The sequence below is a fragment of the Garra rufa genome, chromosome 1, assembly GCF_049309525.1.
Source record: "Garra rufa chromosome 1, GarRuf1.0, whole genome shotgun sequence".
In the NCBI taxonomy this organism is placed as follows: Eukaryota; Metazoa; Chordata; class Actinopteri; order Cypriniformes; family Cyprinidae; genus Garra; species Garra rufa.
This window is the reverse complement of record NC_133361.1, coordinates 14,086,648-14,111,437: the sequence shown is the minus strand read 5'-3', so window position 1 is coordinate 14,111,437 and position 24,790 is coordinate 14,086,648. Positions and strand designations below refer to the sequence as shown.

The 24,790-nt window shown below is 30.5% G+C and overlaps 1 protein-coding gene across 1 annotated transcript in view; it reads left to right on the top strand.

Moving 5' to 3' along the window:
• Window positions 1-24,790, top strand: part of abca3b (ATP-binding cassette, sub-family A (ABC1), member 3b) — an 89,229-nt gene that overhangs the window by 6,551 nt on the left and 57,888 nt on the right. Inside the window, exons 3-5 of the mRNA XM_073836343.1 lie at window positions 6,415-6,670; window positions 14,956-15,083; window positions 19,971-20,136. Coding sequence (XP_073692444.1) covers window positions 6,415-6,670; window positions 14,956-15,083; window positions 19,971-20,136 — 550 coding nt within the window. The remainder of the gene's footprint in view (window positions 1-6,414; window positions 6,671-14,955; window positions 15,084-19,970; window positions 20,137-24,790) is intronic.

Sequence of the window (24,790 nt, the reverse complement as noted above, 5' to 3'; positions counted from 1 at the left end):
TAAATGAAGCTTCACTTCTATCAACTATTTCTAATCCATTCAAACCTCCATTCTATCTAAAATTTCTAATCTATTTAACTATCTAGCCTAGCCTAGCAACTACAGTCATGCTAGTAACATGTTAATCATGCTAGCAACCTGTTAGTAGCTTGCTAATCATGCTAGAAACATGCTAGTAACTTGTCAGTTATGTTAATGTCATGCTAGCAACTTGCTAATAATGCTAGAAACATGCTAGCAACTTGCAAATCATATTAGAAACATGCTAACGACATGCTAGTAACTTGCTAATCATGTTAGAAACATGCTAATGACTTGCTAGTAACTTGCTAATCATATTAGAAACATGCTAATGACATGCTAGTAACTTGCTAATCATGTTAGAAACATGCTAATGACTTGCTAATAATGCAAGTAACATGTCAATTATGCTAGCAACATGCTAATCAGGCTAGAAACATGTTAGTAACTTGTCAGTCATGGTAATGACATGTAAATAATGTGTTAATCATGCTGGAATCATGTTAGCAACTTGCTAATGTGTTGGAAACATGCTAGCAACATGTTAATAACATGTTAATTATGTTAGAAACATTAAAAACATGTTAATGACATGCTAGAAACCTGCTAATCATGCTAATTGCATGCTAATAACTTGTTAATGATGTTAGAAACATGTTAATGGCATGTTAGAAACATGCTAGCAACTGGCTAATCATACAAATAGCATGCTAATAACTTGCTAATCATGTTAGAAACATGTTAGTAACTTGTCAGTCATGCTAATGACATGTATATAATGTACTAACCATGCTAGAAACATGCTAGCAACTTGTTAATAATGCTAGTAACATGCTAATAACATGCTAATGACTTATTATTATCTTGCTAATCATGTTAGAAACATGTTAGTAACTTGTCAGTCATGCTAATGACATGTAAATAATGTACTAACCATGCTAGAAACATGCTAGCAACTTGTTAATCATGCTAGTAACATGCTAATAACATGCTAATGACTTTTTATCTTTCTAATCAAGCTAGAAACATGCGATCAACTTGCTAATCATGTTAATATCTTGCTAATCATGCTAATACCATGCTAATATCTTGCTAATTGTGTTAGAAACATGCTAATAACATGCTAGAATCATGTTAGCAACTTGCTAATTATGCTAATAGCATGCTAATCATGTTAAAAACATGCTAATGACATGTTAAAAACATGTTAACAACTTGCTAATGACATGCTAATAATGCAAGTAACATTAACTATGTTAGAAACATGTTAGCAACATGTTAACAACTAGCTAATCAGGCTAGAAACATGTTGGTAACTTCTCAGTCAAGCTAATGACATGTAAATAATATGTTAATCATGCTAGAATCATGTTAGCAACTTGCTAATGTGTTGGAAACATGCTAGCAACATGCTAATAACATGCTAATTATGTTAGAAACATGCTAATGACGTGTTAGAAACCTGCTAATCATGCTAATCGCATGCTAATAACTTGTTAATGATGTTAGAAACATGCTATTGGCATGCTAGAAACATGCTAGCAACTGGCTAATCATGCTAATAGCATGATAATAACTTGCTAATCATGTTAGAAACATGTTAGTAACTTGTCAGTCATGCAAATGACATGTAAATAATGTGCTAATCATGCTACAAACATGTTAACAACTTGATAATGTGTTAGAAACATGCTAGCAGCATGCTAATCATGCTAATAACATGCTAATAACATGTCAATAACTTGCTAATTATGCTAGAAACCTGCCAATCATGTTAATAGCATGCTAATAACTTGCTAATCATTTTAGAAACATGTTAGTAACTTGTCAGTCATGCAAATGACATGTAAATAATGTGCTAATCATGCTACAAACATGTTAGCAACTTGCTAATGTGTTGGAAACATGCTAGCAACATGCTAATAACATGCTAATTATGTTAGAAACATGCTAATGACGTGTTAGAAACCTGCTAATCGCATGCTAATAACTTGTTAATGATGTTAGAAACATGCTATTGGCATGCTAGAAACATGCTAGCAACTGGCTAATCATGCTAATAGCATGCTAATAACTTGCTAATCATGCTAGAAACATGTTAGTAACTTGTCAGTCATGCAAATGACATGTAAATAATGTGCTAATCATGCTACAAACATGTTAGCAACTTGCTAATGTGTTAGAAACATGCTAGCAGCATGCTAATCATGTTAATAACATGTCAATAACTTGCTAATTATGTTAGAAACATGTTAATGACATGCTAGAAACCTGCCAATCATGCTAATAGCATGCTAATAACTTGCTAATCATGTTAGAAACATGCTAATAGCATGCTAATAACTTGCAAATCATGTTAGAAACATGTTAGTAACTTGTCAGTCATGCAAATGACATGTAAATGTGCTAATCATGCTACAAACAAGTTAGCAACTTGCTAATAATGCTAGAAACTTGTTAGCAACATGCTAATCATCTATATAAATGTCAAAACTTTAAGCTTTTACAGCTGCTTTAAACTTTCAAGCTATGGCTTTCTAAAGCCAACCTAAAGTTAGTCTTTGTTGATCTAGTTAATCTTGTAAATGCTCAAACAAGATTATAAACCCCAGGATTTACAAATGTAATGTGAAACCTAAATACCTGAGTAAGAACAATGTGAAATATGAAACAAGATAACACCGGATTATGATTAAAAAGGACTCTAGGTTAACTATTCAAAGTGTGAAAAGCCCTTTGGAATGACTCAAATCTATATTTGAGTTCAAATAATTATCAATCTTGCCCTCAAACAGCAAGACACAGAATCAAATCTCATTTACCATCCTAAGGAAATAAGGAAATGTGTCAACTAGTTTGCAGCGGATAAAAGAGCTCAAGCTCAAGCTCAAGCAAAACAAAGGCGTGGAGTCAAATTTAATGATTACCTCTTTGACCTCATTCGCTGTAGTGATTTACCATGGCTGTATTGAATGACTTCTCCCTTATTTAGATTAGATATGAGACTCTCTTTTATAAACGCAAAACAACAGAAGCTCTGTCTAATGCCGCTTTGCATGTGTTTTTGCCTCTTATTATGCCAGACCTTTGCTCTGCACACTTGCCGTCTTGTGTTGCTGGTGTGCAGGTGAAGTCTATCAGACGTGAGCTTTCTAAGCAGTCGAATGAGCCGGATCGAGTGCTGCGGGAAGCGTCCCAATTCCCTTCTGATAGAGGGCTGTTTGCACTCTATTGGGCTCCAGCTGTTGCTAGGAAACCCAAGCCCAGCGGAGGCGTAAAGACTGGGCCGTTCATGCCTCGTTGTGGCACACACCGCTGCCTTTCTGACCCAGATCAGAGGTCTGAAGTTCTCCATCGATCTAGATTAAGCCCTCAGGTGCATTGTGGGATCATAGTTGCTCACACATTGGCTTGTTGACACTAGATTTGCGATGTGAATATGAGTAGTTCACCTGTTAATACAAACAGGAAGCTTGTACATTGAAGGTGATAACGTTGTTTTATTTTAGTATCAAGGTGGTGCAACCATCAAGTCGAAAAAATCTTTTAAAAAATCTGTTTATATGTTGATTACATTTCACTTTGCATTTTCACTTTTTATTTAGAAATGTTAGTTTTAATGTCAATGTTTAATGTTTAGTTTTAACTGCCAAAAAAACAAACAAAAAAAAAACAGGAAATCTATGCAACAAAATGGCTACAACAAAAAAATGAATTTGTGTGTGTTTTTATATATATATATATATATATATAATATTGTTTGCGCAACACAACTATTTTTTTTATTTCAGAGGTCATTTTTTTATTGAAGATTTTGTAAATTATGTGTTTTTTTGTTTTGTTTTTTATTTATTTTATTTTGTTTTAATATTTCCTTTTTTGTTTTAGTAAAGCTGTCATTTTAAATGGCCTATTCATAATCTTTTTATTAGTTTTTTCATTTATTTTTTATTTAGCTTTATTTTAATTAACAAAAATATTTATATTTATACAGCAAATCTATGCAAAAAATTGGCTACAACAACAAAAAATTCATTTGTTATATATATATATATATATATATATATATATATATATATATATATATATATATATATTTTACTTTTTAATAATTTTTTAATTTTGTGGCAACACAATAATTTTAGTATTTATTGATTTATATGTTAATTATATTTTTAAGTAGCATTTTTTATTTAAAATAATTTTACATTTATTTTAAATGTTAGTTGTAATACTGCCAAAAATGTAAAAAAAATAAATAAATACAGAAAATCTATGCAACAAACAATAAAAATATATAAACAGCAAATCTATGCAAAAAAAAGAAAAAGAAAAAATATGTATATTTTTTTGTGGCAATTTTTGTTTTATGTTGTTATAAGTGTTTTCATAAATGTTACGGTTTAATTTTATTTTAATATAAATGAAATATTTTGGCAAGCTAAATTATGGAAGTTTATTTTTAGTATACATTTAAAAATAACATTTCAGAGCTGTGGCGTAGTATTGTAAAATTATGAATTTCACCACAAAAATAATAATTTTTTCTGTGAAAAAAATTTTAACTATTTTATTTAGTTTTTTTATTTTATTTTTGTGTTTTTGTAGTTTGCATAATTTCATTTTTTAGATTTTGTAAATTATGTGATTTTTTTTATTTATTTTGTTTTAATATTTCCTTGTTTTTTTTTTAGTAAAGCTGTCATTTTAAATGGCCTATTCATAATATTTTTATTTGTTTTTTTTTCATAAATTTTTTATTTAGCTTTAATTTGTTTGTGTCAGTTTTAGTGTTGTTATTCCTAAAAGTTTTACATTTATTTTTATTATTTCCTATTTGTAAGTTTTTAAAGGTTTTTATTTCAGCTTTATTTTAATTAACAAAAATATTATTATTTTATTTTTTATATAAATAAAAATATTTTGTTTTATTGTAAAAATCAAAATTATGGAAGTTTATTCATAAAAATGCAGCAATCGGTTCATTGTAAACTTATTAGTTTTACCACATTAATAATTCATTTTAATGATAAGGATTATAGTTTTTGTGAATTTAGAGTAAGATTTTATATTTACATTTTCATTTAGATTAATGTTTTTCTAATTTTATTTGATGTTTTATAATGTTATGTGATTTTAAATTGTCTTTTATTTTTATATTTTCATTTTCATTTATTATTTTTTTTTTATTTAGCTTTAATTTATTTATTTCAGTTTTAGTGATGTTATTTTTGATTTTCATCTAAAATTTAAAAATGTATTTTTTAATTACAGCTTTATTTTAATGAACCAATGTTTTTTTTTATTTATTTAAAATAAAAATATAAAAACTTTCTAATAAAAATCTTTTCTCTGATTTTATGTTTTAGTAATGTTATATGGTTTTAAATTGCCTTTTTATTTTTATATTTTCCGTTTAGTAGTTGTAGTTTTATTATTATTTTTATTATTATTATTTTTAAATAGCTTTAATTGATTTGTATTTCAGCTTTATTTTAGCTTTATTTTAATAAGCAAACAAATAACAAAAGTCTAAACTATGGAAGTTTATTCCTAAAAATCCAGCAATCACTTAATTGTAAAATCGTCAATTCCAGAATAATTTTAGTTTTATTTTATTTTTGTGTTTTTGTAGTTTTGTGATTTAGAGTAAAATGTTATATTTTAATAGTTCTTCATCTAATATTTTATTTTTTATTTCAGCTTTGTTTTAATGAACAAAAATAATTTTATTTTATTTAAAATAAAAATATTAAAATCTATTTTTAAAATTTTGTTTTAATATTTCCATTCATTTTAATTTAATGTTTTACTAATGTTATGTGGTTTTAAATTGCCTCTTATTTTTATCTTTTCAGTTTAGTGATTGTAATTTTTTTATTTATTATTATTATTATTTATTTAGCTTTAATTGATTTGTATTTTAGCTTTATTTTAGCTTTATTTTAATTAACAAAAAAGTGCAGCAGTCACTTTACTGATTATTTTAGTTTTATTTTATTTTTGTGTTTTTGTAGTTTTTTGCGATTTAGAGTAAAATTGTATATTTTCAGTTTTCATTTTAATTTAACTTGCAATTTTGTGATAAAAAAATACATATATTTTATTTGAATAAAAATATTTTGTTGTTAACATAAAAACAAAATCAAAGAAAATTAAATTAAGTTTAATAATTTAATTTAATTTAAATTAATTCAATGCATTTGCCAGGCACGTTTATCCAAAGCAGCATACATTGCATTCAAAATATTGTTCAAGTTTTTATTACTCCACAGATAACCATTATCCTATTCATAATAATCCATCATTAATACATGCATCTCCGACTACCCTTCCATCAGTCCACTCATCTTCTTTTCCACTCACTGACTTCGTCTTTCTCTCGATGTGCAGAAGCGTCAGATTCTGGTCACACTGGTGGAGATCGCTCTGCCGCTGCTCTTCTCAGCTATCCTGATCGTCCTGCGGCAGAAGGTGTCCTTCATCAACTACCCTAATGCAACGCACTACTACAACTTCCCTCTGAACGAGCTGCCGCTCTCTCTGTGCTACCAGGGCCTGCAGCTGGCCTACGTGCCCTCAAACGCCAGCGTGGTGCGGCAGATCACCGACGACGTGCAGCAGAGTCTGTCCGGCTGCATCAGAAGCGGTGAGAGCTTTTGGGCTAAAAGTATTGAAATGTGTTGAGGAACACAGCTGACACATCAGAGCTGTGGTCTAGTGGTTAGCACGTCTGGTTTGGCTTGCATAATTGGCTGATCTCATTATCACATGTCTCTGTATGGTCTCTAAAAATAGCAAAATAAAAAGAAACAAAACTGACTTGACAGAAAAATATGGAAACATGACGAAGCAAATAATTTATTTTATTTTTATTATGTTTTATTTTTTAATTATTATTGTCAACAATGACAAAAAGACAATTATTTACAGCAAATGTAATGCATGCATTTAATTGGCTGCATGGAAATTCTGCTAATTAATAGCAATTTTATTTAAATTTTTATTATTACATTTTTTACATTTTTATTTAATTGTTTTAATATATTTTTTTTAAATATTGCCAAAAATGACAAAAATAAAATTATATATATATATAAAGTCTGCTAATAGCAGGAAATTTTATTTTTTGTTATAGTTTATTTTTTATGTTATTTTGTTTATTAATATTGTCAAAAATGACATAAAGAAAAATATATACTGCAAATATAACTTATGCATTAAATTGTCTGCATGGAAAATCTGCTAATAGCAATTTTATTAAAATTTTTATTATTACATTTTTTTACATTTTATTTATTATTATTTTTTTTAATATTGTCAAAAATGACAAAAAGAAAATCATGTACCGCAGATATAACATATGCATTAAATCGGCTACATTGAGAATCTGATAAAAGCAGGTACATTTATTTAATTTTTTTTATTATATATATATATATTTTTTTTTTTATATTATATTTTATTATATTAGTATTATATTTTAAATTAAAATTGTCAATAATGACAAAAATATATACAGCAAATATAACGTATGCATCAAATTGGATGCATGGAAAGTCTGCTAATAGCAGGGAATTTTATTTTTTATTGTATTTTATTTTTTGTTATTTTTTTATTAATATTGTCAAAAATAACAAAAAGAAAATTATGTAGCCTACCGCAGATATAACAAATGCATTAAATCGGCTGCATTGAGAATCTGATAAAAGCAGGTAAATTTGTTTTATTTTATATATTAGAATTAGTATTCTTTATTTTTAATTAAAATTGTCAATAATGACCAAATAATAATGACCTATATATATATATATATATATATATTTATAGCAAATATAAGGTATGCATTAAATTGGATTCATGAAAAGTCTGCTAATAGCAGGGAATTTTATTTAGATTTTTATTATTTTATTTTCAGAAAATCTGCTAATTTTATCTTTTATGTTATTTTTTATTAATATTGTCAAAAATGACAAAAAGAAAAATGTGTACCGCAAATATAATGTATGCATTAAATTGGCTGCATGGAAGATCCGCTAATAGCAAGGAAATTTATTTTAATTTTTGTTATTTTATTTATTTATTTAATTTAATTACATTTTTTTTTTTTTTGTCAAAAATAACAAAAAGAAAGATATACTGCAAATATAATGCATGCATTAAGCTGGCTGCATGGAAAATCTGCTCTGATTTTGTATTTTATTTATACTGTCAAGAAATTATAAAAATTAAAAAGCGGCAAATATATGCAACAAAAATTATAATAGCAGAAAAATAGATTTTTTTCAACTTATACTGTCAAAAATGAAATAAACATGAAACAAACTGACTACAAGGAAAAGTTGGAAAAAGAAAACGTATTTATTTTTGTCCAAAAATGGCAAAAACCAGAAAGCTATTATATAACATGCATAAAATATTTATTTTATTTTGTTATAGATCTTTATTTTTTGTTGTATTTTACCTACACTGTCAAAAAAAAAAAAAGAAATAAAAAGGGTATATTGAGGTTTTGTGAATAAATAGCATCATGACCCTACTGAAAACCTCATGGCCTCTTTCCCCAACATAAATAGCCTCTGTCCGACCCTTGAATTGTCCTGATGCTTGTGTTTATGAGCTGTCATAAAAGCCTGCAGGGAAATATGCAGGTGGTGAGTCACGTAATAAATGACTATTTGGGCAGCGTCGTGGTCATGTGACTCATGCCGAACCCTGTTTGCTTCCTCATGTCGCTCTGAGCGAGGAGATCCATAATCTGATGCCTCAACTTTGACTGTAAAATGAACAGCTTGATGGTGTTAAAGTGCTGTGTAATATTCACAAATGACTCGCTAACTGAATATCCTGCTTTGAAAGAGTCTGCTGCGGGGCTGATGTAATGAAAGTCACTGATTTTGACATTTCGAGCCAAGGCTTGTGGGATAGTTGAGATGAGGAGCTTTCAGGCAAACACATCATTTATCTGAAATTACAGAGCTTTAAGTAGCAGTTCATTTCTAGATGGACATGATGAAAGCTACTAATGATTTACCCTCTGTTTTTCAGAATGGTGACGACTATTTAAGTAATCCAAAGGAAATGGCTGAACATTTTAATAATTTTTTTGTCAGTATTGGTCCGAAATTAGCCAATTTAATTCCAGATAGTGATGGAAATCCTTTGGATTTTATCCATCGGTCATTTCCTGTTATGTCTTCATTTAAACCTATTGATGGCCATGAAGTAAGTGACATCATTGATCAGTTAAAACCTACCGCAGCGGGCCATGACAATATTTCAGCATACCTTGTCAAACAGGTGAAGCAATCCATTCTGCAACCACTTTCTCATATTATGTCTTTGTCTCTGGAAACAGGAGTTGTGCCAGATGAGTTCAAAGTTGCTAAAGTCATTCCCTTGTTTAAAGCTGATGATCCTTGTTGTTTTACTAATTATAGACCCATTTCTATTTTGCCATGTTTCTCTAAAATATTAGAAAAAAATCATACATAAAAGGATAATTTCTCATCTAGATTCTAATATGATTCTTTAGAACCACCAGTATGGCTTTCGAAAAAATCATTCAGCTTATATGGCTCTACTTCATCTTATTGATAAGGTTATTTCTGCACTTGAAAATAATGAGTTCACCTGCAGTATTTTTTTGGATTTTTCAAAAGCATTTGATACAATAAATCTCAATATCCTCCTTGCTAAATTATACAAATATGGTTTCCAAGATATCACTTATAAATGGTTATCAAGTTATATTTCAAATAGATCACAGTTTGTTTCTTTTAAGGGTTATTTTTCCAATAAAGCTAAACTACAATGCGGGGTCCCACAGGGGTCTATTCTTGGACCACTGTTGTTCCTCATTTATATAAATGATATGTTTAGTGTTTCGGATGTGCTTTCCCCCATCATATTTGCGGATGATACAACCCTTGTTCTTTCACATTCACATTTTAGTACGTTAATGAGCAATGCAAATATTGGCCTAGTTGCCTACACTGCTTGGTTCAAGTTAAATAAATTATCTTTAAATATTAAGAAATGAAATTTTGTTATTTTCAGTGGCAAAAAAACATACCATAAAGAACTAGCGCGAATTAAAATTGGGCCTACTGAGATGCTTCAGTTAACAACAACAACATTTTTAGGAGTTATTATTGATGAAGGTTTGAGTTGGAGAGGACACATAGACTTTGTTTGTGGCAAAATTAATAAATCAATTGGTATAATACGGATTAGCCATCTTGTTACTACAAAATGTCTCCGTACCCTATATTATAGCTTAATTTATCCCTATTTGTCATATTCTAACATGGTGTGGGGGAGCACATTTCCAACAAAGCTACATAGAATTCTAATTCTCCAGAAGCGGTTTGTCAGGATAGCAGCTCGTTCAGATTCACACACATCTTCAGCTTCGCTATTTAAGAAATTGCAGATTTTATCAATTTTTGACATTAACATCTTCCAAATATGTGTTTTCATGTACAAATAATTTTTATCGGAAGGAAAGATTCCTGGCCAATTCACGTTATACTTTAAAGCTAACTCAGCTGTTCATGCCCATAATACTAGGCAGGTAATGGATCTCCATCCTCCAAATTTCACCACATGTGGAGGCCAATTTTCAATAAGATTTAAAGGTACGCAGATATGGAATAGATTTTCTCATGTGGCGAGACAATGCACCTCAATAGAGAGCTTTAAAAGAGTTTTAAGAGGTTTGCTGATGAACTAGCTTGTGCAATTAGTTGATTCTATATTTTTCAGTGTATTTTCATTTTACTGTGAAATGCTTGTTGTTTTATCACTAGTATTATCGTGACATATTTTTTGTTTGTTGTATGAGTTGTATTATATTGTGTTTTGCATTCTTTGGCTAAGTTTTATCTTTCTTTGGTGGAGGCTTTAGATAAGCCATACTGGCTTTTTGCCTTCTCCGGCACTTAATATGCATCAGTATGTCCTTGGTGTTGTATTTCTTTTTTGTGCAAAAAAAAAAAAAAAGCAATGGCTTGAGGATAAATTAAAGGAACACTCCACTTTTTTGGAAATAGGCTCATTCTCCAACTCCCCCCGAGTTAATAAGTTGATTATTGATAATGCAGTAGACATTTTGATTCATTGAGTCATTTGACCATGTCAGATGGATCATTTTGACTGATTTGGACTATTTCATTTAATAAAAATAGGTCATTTGTTTGTGAGCAAAATGAATCTAAAGCACCCCCTGAAATTTGGAGGGCTATATATTACACATGCTTGCACTTACACATATGAAACTCTTATCACGTATAGAACTCATCGATCTGAACAATTTTCGCACTACATGTCATTAGCTCCTCCCAACAGGAAGTTGGTTATTCTAAGATTTGTGAAAAACGCATGCTGTGAAATTTGATATACTTGTAGGTTCTCCATCCGATCACCACCAAACTCGGTCAACATGATCTCAAGACATTGGGCATGCTAAATTGTGAAGGGATTTTTGATATCTCAAACAGTTTGGCCGTGACTAGGTGACAAAATTATGGTGAAAAATGAGAAACAGGAAGTGCCTAGTAAAATTTGCATCCTTTATCTGATTTTGATCAAACTTCATGAGTTTTTCCATTGTATGATGCCGATCACATGAATGTGACTATTAGGAGTCAAAGTTGTAACGTCACCAACTGAAAACAGGGAGTGTGTCTCTTTTAAAAATGCTTTGAAATTACATGCTTATTTTTATCTGATTTGCTTCAACAGATAATAATGACAAATCACAACTGATGTAAAACTGCTAAGGGATTTGTTGCCATGGCAACGTGTCAAACTTTTAATATTCTTTTCAGGTGTTTTTGAGGCTCTTAACTTGTTTAAAATTCCAAAAACTCGACACATCAGCATTAATGATAGACACTGGCAAAAGCTCATAAATGGGCATGAAGGAGGCACTCTTTAGCACCTTTCTGACAAAAGTGGAAGGGGGTTAGTTTTTCCTACAGTCACCAAACTTGGTACATGTATTGTTCTCATCAAGACAGACAGGAACAGGAAGTTGGCTATTTTGGTTTGAATGTGAATTTTGTAAAAAAACAGGCCCACACATACAGTTCACACCAAACATTGTCTACATCATGACAAAACATTGAGGAACCTTAATTGAGCATCCAAACACTTGAAACCTTTTAACATACAGAGAACAAGGCATTCTGAGGAAACATGCTTAGTTTTATGAATTTACTATGCTCTATGGATAACAGAAAATTTAAAAAATATCAGACATCTGATCTCACTCTACTTCTGTGTGTGTGTTGGGTGTACCAGATGGTAACAGTTCAAAGTGGGAGTGTGCTGGATGTGAGTGGTCCAGAGTGATTTTGCCAGCCCTTTTGCTCACTCTGGATAAGTACAGTTTTTGGAGAGTAGAGAGGGTTGTAATAGTGATTCGCTCAGCAGTCTGGACTAGCTGACGTAGTTTTCTGAGGTCAAAATTGGTAGCAAAATTACTAGATGTTACTGAAGTGCAGAGGATGGATTCGATAATGGCAGAGTAAAACTGTTGAGTCAATGTGAGTGTCCCACTTCAAGTCCTGAGAGACTGTGGTCCCCAGGAACCTGAACATACCCACTGTTGTTACAGTGCTATCCATGATGGTGAGTGGGGGGAGAGTTAGAGTTTCTCCTAAAGTCCACGAACATCTCTACAGTTTTGAGCGTGTTGTGCTCCAGGTTGTTTATACTGCACCAGACAGCCACCTCTTTATATATATGAGTAATATCACACAAGTAGGTGTGAGATATGGCTGTATATCAGCACTGCTGTGATTCAGGCGTAGGTAAGCACAGTTTGCCAGTATACACCCATATCTCAAGTCTACAGGTGTGATATTGCGTTTATACAACAGTTTGACGAGTCTTTAAATGCATAGGAAACATCAACAGAGTGTCTTTAAAAACCCTCTTTTGTGCAGAACTACTTCCTTCCACCATGGATTCAAATCTCAGCTTGCCAGCCAGTTGAAGATCGAACCCCTACTGGAGAGCTGCTCAGTGCGTTTGTTAGCTGCATTAAGCTGATGTTGAAACTGAAAGTAATTTCCGTTTTATTTTTCAATATAAAAGTCCTTACTGCTGACGCGTAAAACATTCTCTTGTCGCCATCTAATGGCGGAACAATACAACTAAATTCAACATCACGATCACACACTGTTCCTCAATACTAAACACCTTTAAATACTACTATTATTTAGTATAAAATTCATTTCAGTCCAAAGTACAAAGACAGCCATCTGATATACAGCATTGAATGATGAGATTTTACCAAAACTGTTTGCTCTGGAACAAATAATAGATTAGTGAGACCAAAGACTGCCCATTAGATTCACCCAAAACGAATATCTCATGTTTAATTAGTTTAGAGACATCAGAGCCAGCAGAAGAAATGGCCAAGGTGAGACTGCTCTCATGCGGGTTCATGAGTGCAGAACGGCCACTGACGATCGGTGAAAACCTCTTAAAACTAGCTTTGCATGGTTAAAAAACATACTGCTGTTAGAGTGTACTCACTTTTGTTGCCAGCTATTTTGACAATAAATGGCTGTATGTTGAGTTATTTTCAGAGCATAGTAAATCTATACAGCTATACAAGCTACACATTGACTACTGTAAAATATATCCAAGTTTCATTTCTATAGTTTTGTCCCTTGAGAAGATTTTCTAAAGTGGTTGCTGAAAAGTGAGGGGTGTGCTCACTTTTTTGGTTGTTAACAATAAGGACACTGTTATCAAATTTTTTTTTTTTTTTTTTTTTTTTAATAGTAGTGTTGAAAAACTCAAATGTTTCAGAACTAGAGCTGGTTCTTTATTTCAACCATAGACAATAATCAGTTTCAGCAGGACTTCAAAAGTGGCTTTATTGCTTATTTATTGTTATTAACTCTCTGTTGTGTTTACACTGACACATATAGCACAGATGCTTCCTGGTTGTGCTTCGTTTTAAAGGAATGTTGGATTTGCTTGTTGATCCTCCAGGTGCGGTGAGATCAGTTCAGGACGGGACAGACCCCTGCAAACCTTACAGGAGACAGGTGTTGCTCTCTCTGAGCCGGTTTAACCGGCTCAACCGACGCCTCATGTTTTCACAAAGAAAGATGCTGTAAGAGAGATACTGTAACTAACAAACAGTCATGTGAGACCAGCTGCTTACATGTTAGATAGACATTTGACCCAGATATGAAAAATTTCATTATTTTTTCACCCTCATGTGATGTGTTTTTGTAAATAAAGAACGATAAAGCAACAATAAAAAGTACCAAAGAATCCAAAGAATTACATGCTTCTTGAACACATTCCTTTTTTTTGTTAACAGTATAGCCGACTTTTCATTTTTGTTCAGATATTGTTGGAGTCTAAAGCATGCCGGTTGTGTGTGTGTGTGTGTGTGTGTGTGTGTGTGTGTTTAATTGGATTTAGTTGGTAAATCCCAGTCGTGACCTGGCTGAATTCCCAGTTTTGCCTAGTGTCTCATTAGCTTTTCCTTTTAACATTATTTTCTCTTGGAAAAAAAGCGATGGTGATATCATTAACATATGTTTCCAGTAGGCTGACAAATCCTAAAATCAATTATTTAAAGGTCAAACAGTGAGCCAATGTCCACACAGCTGCTTTGAAGGTCACCTGGTTTCATATGATTGCTTAAAGGGTTGCGTTTCTCATCGATTCGTCTATTTTTATCAGTTTAAACCTTAAACTTTCTGCTCACTGAATTGATCGCATGTAACAGTATGAACATAGAAAATTATAAACAATTTACATTTTTCTGAGAAATCTTTGTTTTGCTGTCATGGTGCTCAAATGTTTGTTTTTAGGTGTTTTCTTCCTGTCTGGTGTGTTTAAGTATGAGCTATAGTAACTAGTGTGGCATTAAGCATGTGTCTTGTTCTTGTTTTCCAGTGCAAGGCTTTGAAACAGAGGAGCAGTTTGAGGAGTTTGTGAAAAATGACCCAGAGTCTGGAAAGATCTTGGCAGCCATTGTGTTTGAGCACCAATTCACACACGACGATGAGCCGCTTCCTCTGCAGGTGAGACGCCACGGACCAGACTGACTTGTGTGTTAATAAATTAGCTTTCCCAATCAACAACTTCTTGTTTACATCCTGCTATTAGCCCAGATCAACCTGATCAACTGCATGATGAACAGTTCAAATCGTTATGTAGAGTTTTGTAAAGTAAGGTTACTGTATTTTACTGCATTATTAAATAAAACAATATAGCATAAAGATATTGTTATTATGTTATATTGTTTTATTTAGTAATGTTTTGTTCAGTTGTATTATTATTATTAGTAGTAGTAGTAGTATTTATATAGGTATTTTAATTACGTAAATTAATGTTTAATTTAATTGAGTTGAATGTAATAAATTATTATTATTATTACTAGTTTTTACTAGCCTTTAGTTATTATTATTATTTATGAACGTATTTTAATTTATAAATTAAATATTTAAAATTATTATAAATATAAATATATTATATTTAAATTATTACTAGTTTTAAGTACACTTGTTTTTCACAAAGAAAATTACTCGAATAATTTACTTTACATAATAATAGTTATAGATTATTATTATTATTTTTAAGTGTATTCGTATTTTACTTATAAATTAATATCTAAAATTATTATTACCAGTATTATTAATTTAAATTACTTTTTACAAAGAAAATTAAGCTAATAATTTACTATTATTATTATTATTATTATTATTATTATTATTATTATTATTATTTATATTGGTATTTAAATTATAAATTAAATATATTAAATTATTACTACTTGTATTAAGTAAAATTATTTTTCACAAAAAGTTAGCTAATAATTTGCTTTTTATAATAATAATAATAATAATAATAAAAATAAATATAATAAATAATACTAATAATAAATATGTTTTTATTATGGTTATTTATGTAGGTATTTTGATGGTTAATTAAATATATGAAATTATTATTACTAGTATTGTTAAGTAAAATATTTTTTTCACAAAGAAAATTATGCTAATAATAATAATAATAAGTATAATAATAAATGATGAGTAGTAGTAGTAGTAGTAGTATGTAGGTATTTTACTTAGAAATGAATAAATGAAATTATTATTACCAGCATTATTAATTTAAAATAATTAATTTAAATTAATTTAAGCTAATAATTTACTTATAATAATATTATTATTATTATTATTATTATTATGTAAATGTATAGAGGTGTTTTAATTATAAGTTAAATATTTGAAATTATTGTTACTAGTATTGTTAAGAAAAAAAATCACAAATAAAATGATTGTAATAATTAACCTTATAATAATAAGTATTATTATTGTTGTTGTTGTTATTATTATTTATATAAGTATTTTAATTATAAATTAAATATATTAAATTATTATGACTAATGTTATGAAGTTAAATGATTTTTCACAAAGAAAATAAAGCTAATAATTTATTTTATATTAAATACATTGTCCTCTCATATTTAAATTGCAATAAATCCCATGCTATTTACTAATATTAGTAATACAGTCACAAAATAAATCCTTAATATTATAATAATATTACTATTAAATACTAGATTTTTTTTATAGTGAATTGCAATGACAGAAATATTTCTTATATTGTTTAACATTATTGTTTAGTAATAATAATTATTATTAAACATTTGATTTCTTTATTTTACTATACCATTTTTGGATAATATTTCTATTTAGTAATACTACTACTACTCTAAAAATAGTAATAATGCTATTTTAACCTGTAAAACTGCATGCTCAACAGTTTAAATCATTAAAAAAAAGTTAAACGGTATATTATTATTGTTATTATTATTATTATTAATAAAATGCAATTATTAATTTTAATTAATTTATAACATTTAATTATAGGTTAAAATATTAAATAATAATAATAATAATAATAATAATAATAATTAGGAATATTATTCCTAAATTAGTTATATTTTGTATAAAGAAAATTTTTGTAAAACGTTTTTTGTAAAAAATTTTTTATAAAGCTAGTTTTGCAATGCGGTTTAAACACAATGCAATAAAATCCACGGTATTTATTAACTATAGTACTTACACAGTAATGAAAATCACTTTATTTCTGTTTTTAGAGTTATTAAAAGGCGAATTACATTTTATTTGCATCATTCTCTCTTTCTCTTGCTCTCTTTTTTATTACAATAATGAGAATCGGGGAGAAATAACTAACAAAAATGATAACTATCCTAAAAATAAGCTTAGATTTGCTCATGCAAAATCACTTTTCTTTTGATTTTGGTGTGAAATAAAATGGATTCTTGTCAGTTTTAGTGAGAGTTGCCCGTTTACGTGCCGTTTCGTGATGCTAACCATTACTTAAAGCCAGTGTTCCTGAAGGAAATGTTCTTTTGTGAACATTTGAGGACAAAATAACCTGTTTTCCACTGAAGTCAAGAGTGCAGTTGAATCTAGCAGGAGGAATCAGACCATTAGTGCTTTAGCAGCAAATACCCTCAAACCATATTGGTTTCATGTCTCCGCTGCCTGCTCGTGTGTTTATGAAGCACTGAATGTTCAGGCTGAAGCCGTCTGAGCCGCTCTGAGATGCACTTGCTGAGGTTTCTCCATGTGCTAATGGAGAGATGAGGGCCGGTCTGGTTTCTTCTCATGAGGACACGAGTGAATCATCATCTCTCATGATGAAAGCTCTCAGTCCTCGCTCACGCCAGGGTTCAATGAGTTTATCACTCTGGTGCAGGTCCTGCATTTCTATGTCAATTCTTCATAAAATGTATGTTTTTTGAACGGTTAACGTAAGAATAGTTTTCTGAATGACTTACAGAAAAACCTGTTTTCCTTATGCCAAAAATTTGCCATAAATGTCACATTGTTGCCTCAAATTTCCAGTAGCTGCATTTCTTTAGATGGCTGATTTATTTTGTCAAATATAAATATCACATTTACTGTCGATGCTGAATTGAATTTTATTCAGATGAATACAAGGCTGTGCGTTCAGTCCATTCGTGTCAAGTTGTCTGTCAGTCATTCACATGATGAGACATTAGAGATTTATCTTTTCAGTGGACAAAAACCATTAGGTTGGTTGCACAATTTATTATTGATTTATAATGATAAATACTACTAAAATAATAATAACCACAACAACAACAACAACAATGTATTACATTTATTCTAAAAAATAATTCATTATTATTTACTTTTTTATTTTACAGTTAAATATTACAACAGAATTATTTTAATATATATTCTGTAAAAAAAATTGTCATTATGATTATATGCTTAGTACTTTTAAATATTCAGTATTTTCATAGTAAAATGGTCTAATGTTTACTATGTAATATTGCAATAGAAATATTTATTTAGCTATTATTATTATTATTACCAAAATGTCTTTATTTTACAGTGAAATATTACAAGTGAAATTTATTTTTTGTTTTTTTGTTTTTATAATTATTATACACTTGATTATTTTACAATGAAATATTGTTCTAGTATTTTATTTAATAACAATGGTAATGTATACAATAGTTATTATTATTAGTATTATTGCATATCAAATTATTACAATGGTATTAATATTATCAAACTAAATTTCTTTGTTTTATAGTAAATATTACAACAGAATAATTTTTTTACAGTAAAAATTTTACAGTTTAAATATTTCATATTTAGTTTTTTTAATCATTGAATTTTATTTACTTTTAAGTGAAATGAGTTTCTTATATTTTAAATGTAATGTTAATAAGTGCAATATTAATATTTAATGACAACAATAATAAATGTAATAGTTATTATTAATATTATTATTACATATTAACTTTTCAATGAAATTAGTTTGTCTGATATTTTATCATTTATATCCAATATTAATATTTAATAACAATAATATATTTAATAGTTGTTGTTATTAATTATTATAATTGCATATTAAATTATTATCATCATCATCATATTATTATTATTATTATTGTTATAAACTAAATTTCTTTATTTTACAGTAAATATTACAAAAAATTGTTTTACAGTAAAATTTTTACAATTTAAATATTTCTTATTTAGTTTTTTAAATTATTGAACACAATTTCTTTACTTTTTAGTGAAATAAGTTTGTCTAATATTTAAAATGTAATGTCCAGTATTAATATTTAATAACAAATAATAATAATAAATGTAATAGTTATTATTACATATGAACTTTTCAATTAAATTACTTTGTCTAATTTAATAATTTATATCCAGTATTAATATTTAATAACAATAATATATTTAATAGTTGTTGTTGTTGTTATTATTATTATTATTACGTTTTACATAATTTTAACATAAGTTTTCTTTATTTTGCTATGAAATATTACAACAGAAATATTTCTTATTATTATAAGGCTTGATTTCTTCGTTTTACAGTTAGCAATTGTGTATTGTTTTTATTTAATAAAGATTGTAATTATTATTATTATTATTATTATTATTATTATTATTATTATTATTATTATATAGTCTTTGTCATATATAATCACAATTTTGGGACACATTTGTAACCATTACTATTATTATTATAATTATAATTATTATTTCATTTTAAAAAATTTTTTGTTGTTTTTAAATCTCACATTAAATATCATGTACTTATTAAATGTGAGATTTAAAAATATGTCAAATATGAGTGTGTCTTGAATAATGTTTATTTTTTATATAGTTAGTGATATATAATCACAATTAAATGTCTGTCTGTCTGTTTGTATTGTTGTAAACGTAAAGTTGTAGTTTCAAACCCCACAATAATTACATTTTTATTGTTCCAGTAATCAAGACACTCATGTTACTTTGAAGATTTGACCCTCTAATAATTACATGAAGTGTTAAGTCACATTTTACAAAGACCATTTACTAAACAACCGTTGATCTCGTATGTTTCAGGTCAGCTATCATCTGCGCTTTACATATAGCCCAAGAAATGCTCCGGCGCGTGAGAAGAGTGAGTTCAACCCCAACAATGATATGGACTGGCACACGCTTAGTCTGTTCCCGCTGTTCCAGCTTCCCGGCCCCAGAGAACAACACGAGCCACGCGGAGGCACGCCAGGTCAGTCCGCACCAATGCATTGTGGGAAATACTACCCAGCATAAGCAAATTACAGGCCATGAATTCCAGGCCAACCTACATGTACAGTCAAGCCCGAAATTATTCATACCCCTGGCAAATTCTGACTTAAAGTTTGTTTTATTTAACCAGCTAATTTTTTTGTCCGAAAATGACACAGGCTTCTCCCAAAAGATAATAAGATGATCATTGTGGAAAAAAAATATTACTCATCTTTTATTTACATTTGAACAAAAAGTGTCATGTCCACAATTATTCATACCCTTTGCAAACTGTCACAGTCTATGGGAAAATCCAAAGTTCTATACCATTCCAAATAGTCCAAGCTGTTCTAAAGCATCCTAATTACCCTGATTCACTGGGAACAGCTGTTTTAATCAACTCAACAGGTGAAAACAGAAGCTCTCTGCTGTTGGTTTGTGGACAGTCATGGCTAAGACAAAGGAGCTCACTGAGGACCTGCGGCTGCGTATTATGGCTGCTCACAAGTCAGGAAAGGGCTATAAGACCATATCTAAATGTTTTGAAGTTGTAGTGTCTACAGTGCAAAGTATTATTAAAAAATACATGACGTTCTGCACTGTGACAAATCTCAGAGGACGTGGTCGGAAGTCAAAAGTGACGTCTGTGCTGGCCAGGAGGATAGTGAGAGAGGTAAAAAAGAATCCAAGGATCACCACCAAGGCCATCCTGATGAATCTGGGCTCTGCTGGTGGCAACATCTCAAGTCCAACAGACACTGCCCACTGCTGGGCTCCACAGACGCAGACCAAGGAGGACACCACTTCTCCAGATAAGGCACACAAAAGCCCGCTTGGCCTTTGCAAATGCTCATCTGGAAAAAGAAGAAGACTTCTGGTCTTCTGTTTTATGGTCAGATGAAACAAAAATTGAATTGTTTGGCCACAATGATGTATCCTTCATTTGGCGTAAAAAAGGAGAAGCCTTCAACCCTAAGAACACCATCCCCACTGTCAAACATGGTGGTGGAAACCTAATGTTTTGGGGGTGTTTTTCAGCCGGTGGACCAGGGAACCTAATCACAGTAAACGGCACCATGAAAAAAGAGCAATACATCAAAATTCTCAACAACAACATCAGGCAGTCTGCAGAGAAACTTGGCACCAGTGGACATTTCAGCACGACAACAGCCCAAAACACACAGCAAAAGTGGTGAAGAAATGGTTAGCAGACAAAAACATTAACGTTTTGCAGTGGCCCAGCCAGAGTACTGACTTCAATCCAATTGAGAATCTGTGGAGGGAGCTAAAGATCAGGGTGATGGCAAGGAGAGCTCATCGCTAAAGATGAATGGGCAAAAATACCAGTGGAGACATGCAAAAAGCTGGTCAGCAATTATAGGAAGTGTTTGATTGCTGTAATAGCCAATAAAGGCTTTTCTATTGATTATTGAGAAGGGTATGAATACTTTTGGACATGCCACTTTTTGTTCAAATGTAAATAAAAGATGAATAATATTTTTTTTTTTCCACAATGATGCCTCCTGTACATCGTCTTCTTATCTTCTGGGAGACATCTGTGTTATTTCCAGTCAAAAAATGGTTGAATAAAACCAACTTATAATTTATTAATAAATTCAGGCTTGACTGTATATGAGTTTGTTTCTTAATCAGATTTAGAGAAATATAGCATTACATCACTTGCTCACCAATCCTGCAGTGAATGGGTGCCGTCAGAATGAGAGTCCAAACAGCTGATAAAAACACCACACAACTTCAGTGCATCAATTAATATCTTGTGAAAAAAAAACCTGCGTCTTTGTAAGAAACAAATCCATCATCAATGCTTGTTTAAACGGCTTAAACACTGTGCAAAATTGAAGCTGGTAACGTCTTCGTTTTTGATCGATTTCCTTGTTAACGCCAGCTGTCAGTTACCATCAGCAGATGAGATAAACCGGCTTGTTCTATCTCCTCTGCTTCCTTAATGATCTCTTCCTGTACGTGAAGTTTTCCCGTGATGGTGCTAGCGATTGATTAGGAAGTGATTTGGATTAGTTAGCATTCCCTTCGCCTGATGGCCTCCAGCTCTGCCAGCGGCTTCAAAACGCCAGCAGCGTGTGTTATTAATCATGAGCGCTGCATGGCTTTTCACGCTTCAGCGTCCTCCTTTCATCTGCATTGAGTTGCTTTATAGTGCAAGTGTGAAAGACATGCACAGCGAGAGTTTTGATCTTCAAGGGTCATTATAGTTTGCAAAGCCATATGGAGCGGCAAGGAATTTTCTGTGAATGGTTAAGCTTTGAGAAATTGTAACTACCTGAAGCTAAAAGAAATATTAGAGGTGTTTTCAAGTTTAAACCTCATCATTGCTGTGGGATTTGTGGATAATTGGCCATATTGTGACTATTTTTTTTAAAGATCATTTTGCCTTTTAAGTTTACTTCCTTTTTTTAGTTTTGTTCACATACAGGTGAGGTCAAAAGTTTACACCCCCTTGCAGAATCTTCAAAATGTTAATTATTTGACCAAAATAAGAGGGATCATACAAAGTGCGTGTTATATTTCACTTAGTATTGACCTGGATAAGATATTCAACATAAAAGATGTTTACATATAGTCCATAAGAGAAATTAATAGTTGAAATTATAAAAATGACCCCATTTAAGTTTACATATGCTTGATTCTTAATACTGTTACTGTGCATTTAGTTGTTTCTAAATGCAATAATAATAACAACAATAACAATAACACTATCAATAATAATAAATAAAAAAGGTACGTTTTTTTGCATTTAAATTATTCATTTTCATTGTAAGTGCCTCACTGCCTCAAACTTGGCTTTTTTGTGTAGACTGTAAAAAAAATGCTCTGTAGTTTTCATAATTCCCATTCATTATTTTTATTTCCAATTTTCATACATGAATTAAAAAATTTTTAACACTTTACAATAAGGTTCTTTAGTTAACATTAGTTAACCACATTAGTTAACATGAACTAATAATGAACTGCACTTATACAGCATTTATTAATCTTTGTTAATGTTAATTTCAACATTTACTAATATGGTATTAAAATCTTGTTACCATTAGTTAATGCAGTGTGAACTAACATGAACAAACAATGAGCAACTGTATTTTCATTAACTAACGTTAATGAAGATTAGTAAATACAGTAATAAATGTATTGCTCATGGTTAGTTCATGTTAGTTAGTACATTAACTAATGTTTAACTAATGAACCTTATTGTAAAGTGTTACCAAAAAAATTATAAAAAGCAAAATGTAATTTTTTTTTTGGTCTAAAATGACTAAAGATTAAGGTTTCAATAAGCCAATCTAACTTTCCAGTTCTTTTGAGGAATAAAAAATATGAAATAAAGTTTTTATAAAAGTTTTTGCATTCATATATTTTTTTAAAACATTATTTGTATTTTCATCAGAGTCCATTAAAGGGGTCATCAGGTGCCAAATTAACTTTTACATGTTGTTTGAACATTAATGTGTGTTGGTAGTTTGTGTACACAACCACCCGACAATGATAAAAATCCACCCAGTGGTGTTTTTTAAATCTTTTTAAAATCAGTTCATTCTCAGCTTCTTGACGTTGTGACGAAACACAGTTGATTGAGATGAGCGTCTTAACTTAGACCCGCCCTCACCGAGCTGAAACTGTCTGAATGCAATCGCCATTGTGTGACTCAGGTGCAGAGGAAGACTCTAATTGAGCGATTGAGGTGTTCTGTTGTTGGATGTATTGATGAACAAAGCAGTGGTCATTTACTCCTGACATCTGAGCTGCTGAAGACGCAGAGGATTAATGTTACTTTTGGTTTTAAAAGGAAAGTGCCGATACCGATCTACATATGCGTCTATGCTCGTGCGAATCATTCGTTGATGCAGCTTCACCCACAGCCGAAGTGAATATAAGGGTTTTTTATGCATCTTTGCAAATGGCCTTTCTTAATAATGTGCTTGTTGGCAAGTTTCACAGATAAACACAGCTAAAGGTAGCTAAACACTGCTAAATGTGGTTAAAGTAAACATTACAGCTCATAATCCCACAGCAGAGAGGGGCGGGGCGAGCAGAGCTCATTTGCATTTAAAGGGCCCATGCAATAAAATGAGCTGATATTTTGCAGAGCTGATTTTGACAAGGTAAAAGAGTGTTTTTTTTACACTACTATTGAGAATTTTTAACCAAAGTATATTACAGACTTTTTATTAAGACCCTTAAGATTCATATGAACTGGAAAATGGCCATCTAATGACCCCGGACCACAAAACCAGTCTTAAGTCGCTGGGGTATGTTTGTAGCAATAGCCAAAAATACATTGCATGGGTCAAAATTTTTGATTTTTCTTTTATGCCAAAAATCATTGAGAAATTAAGTAAAGTTCATGTTCCATGAAGATTTTTTGTAAAATTCTTACTGTAAACATATCAAAATGTAATTTTTGATTTGTAATATGCATTGTTAAGAACCTAATTTGGACAACTTTAAAGGTGATTTTCTCAGTCTTTTAGATTTTTTTGCATCCTCAGATTTCTGATTTCAAATAGATGTATCTCGGCCAAATATTGTCCTATCCTAACAAACCATACATCAATAGAAAACTTATTTATTGAGCTTTCATATGATATATAAATCTCAGTTTTGTCAAATTTAACCTTATG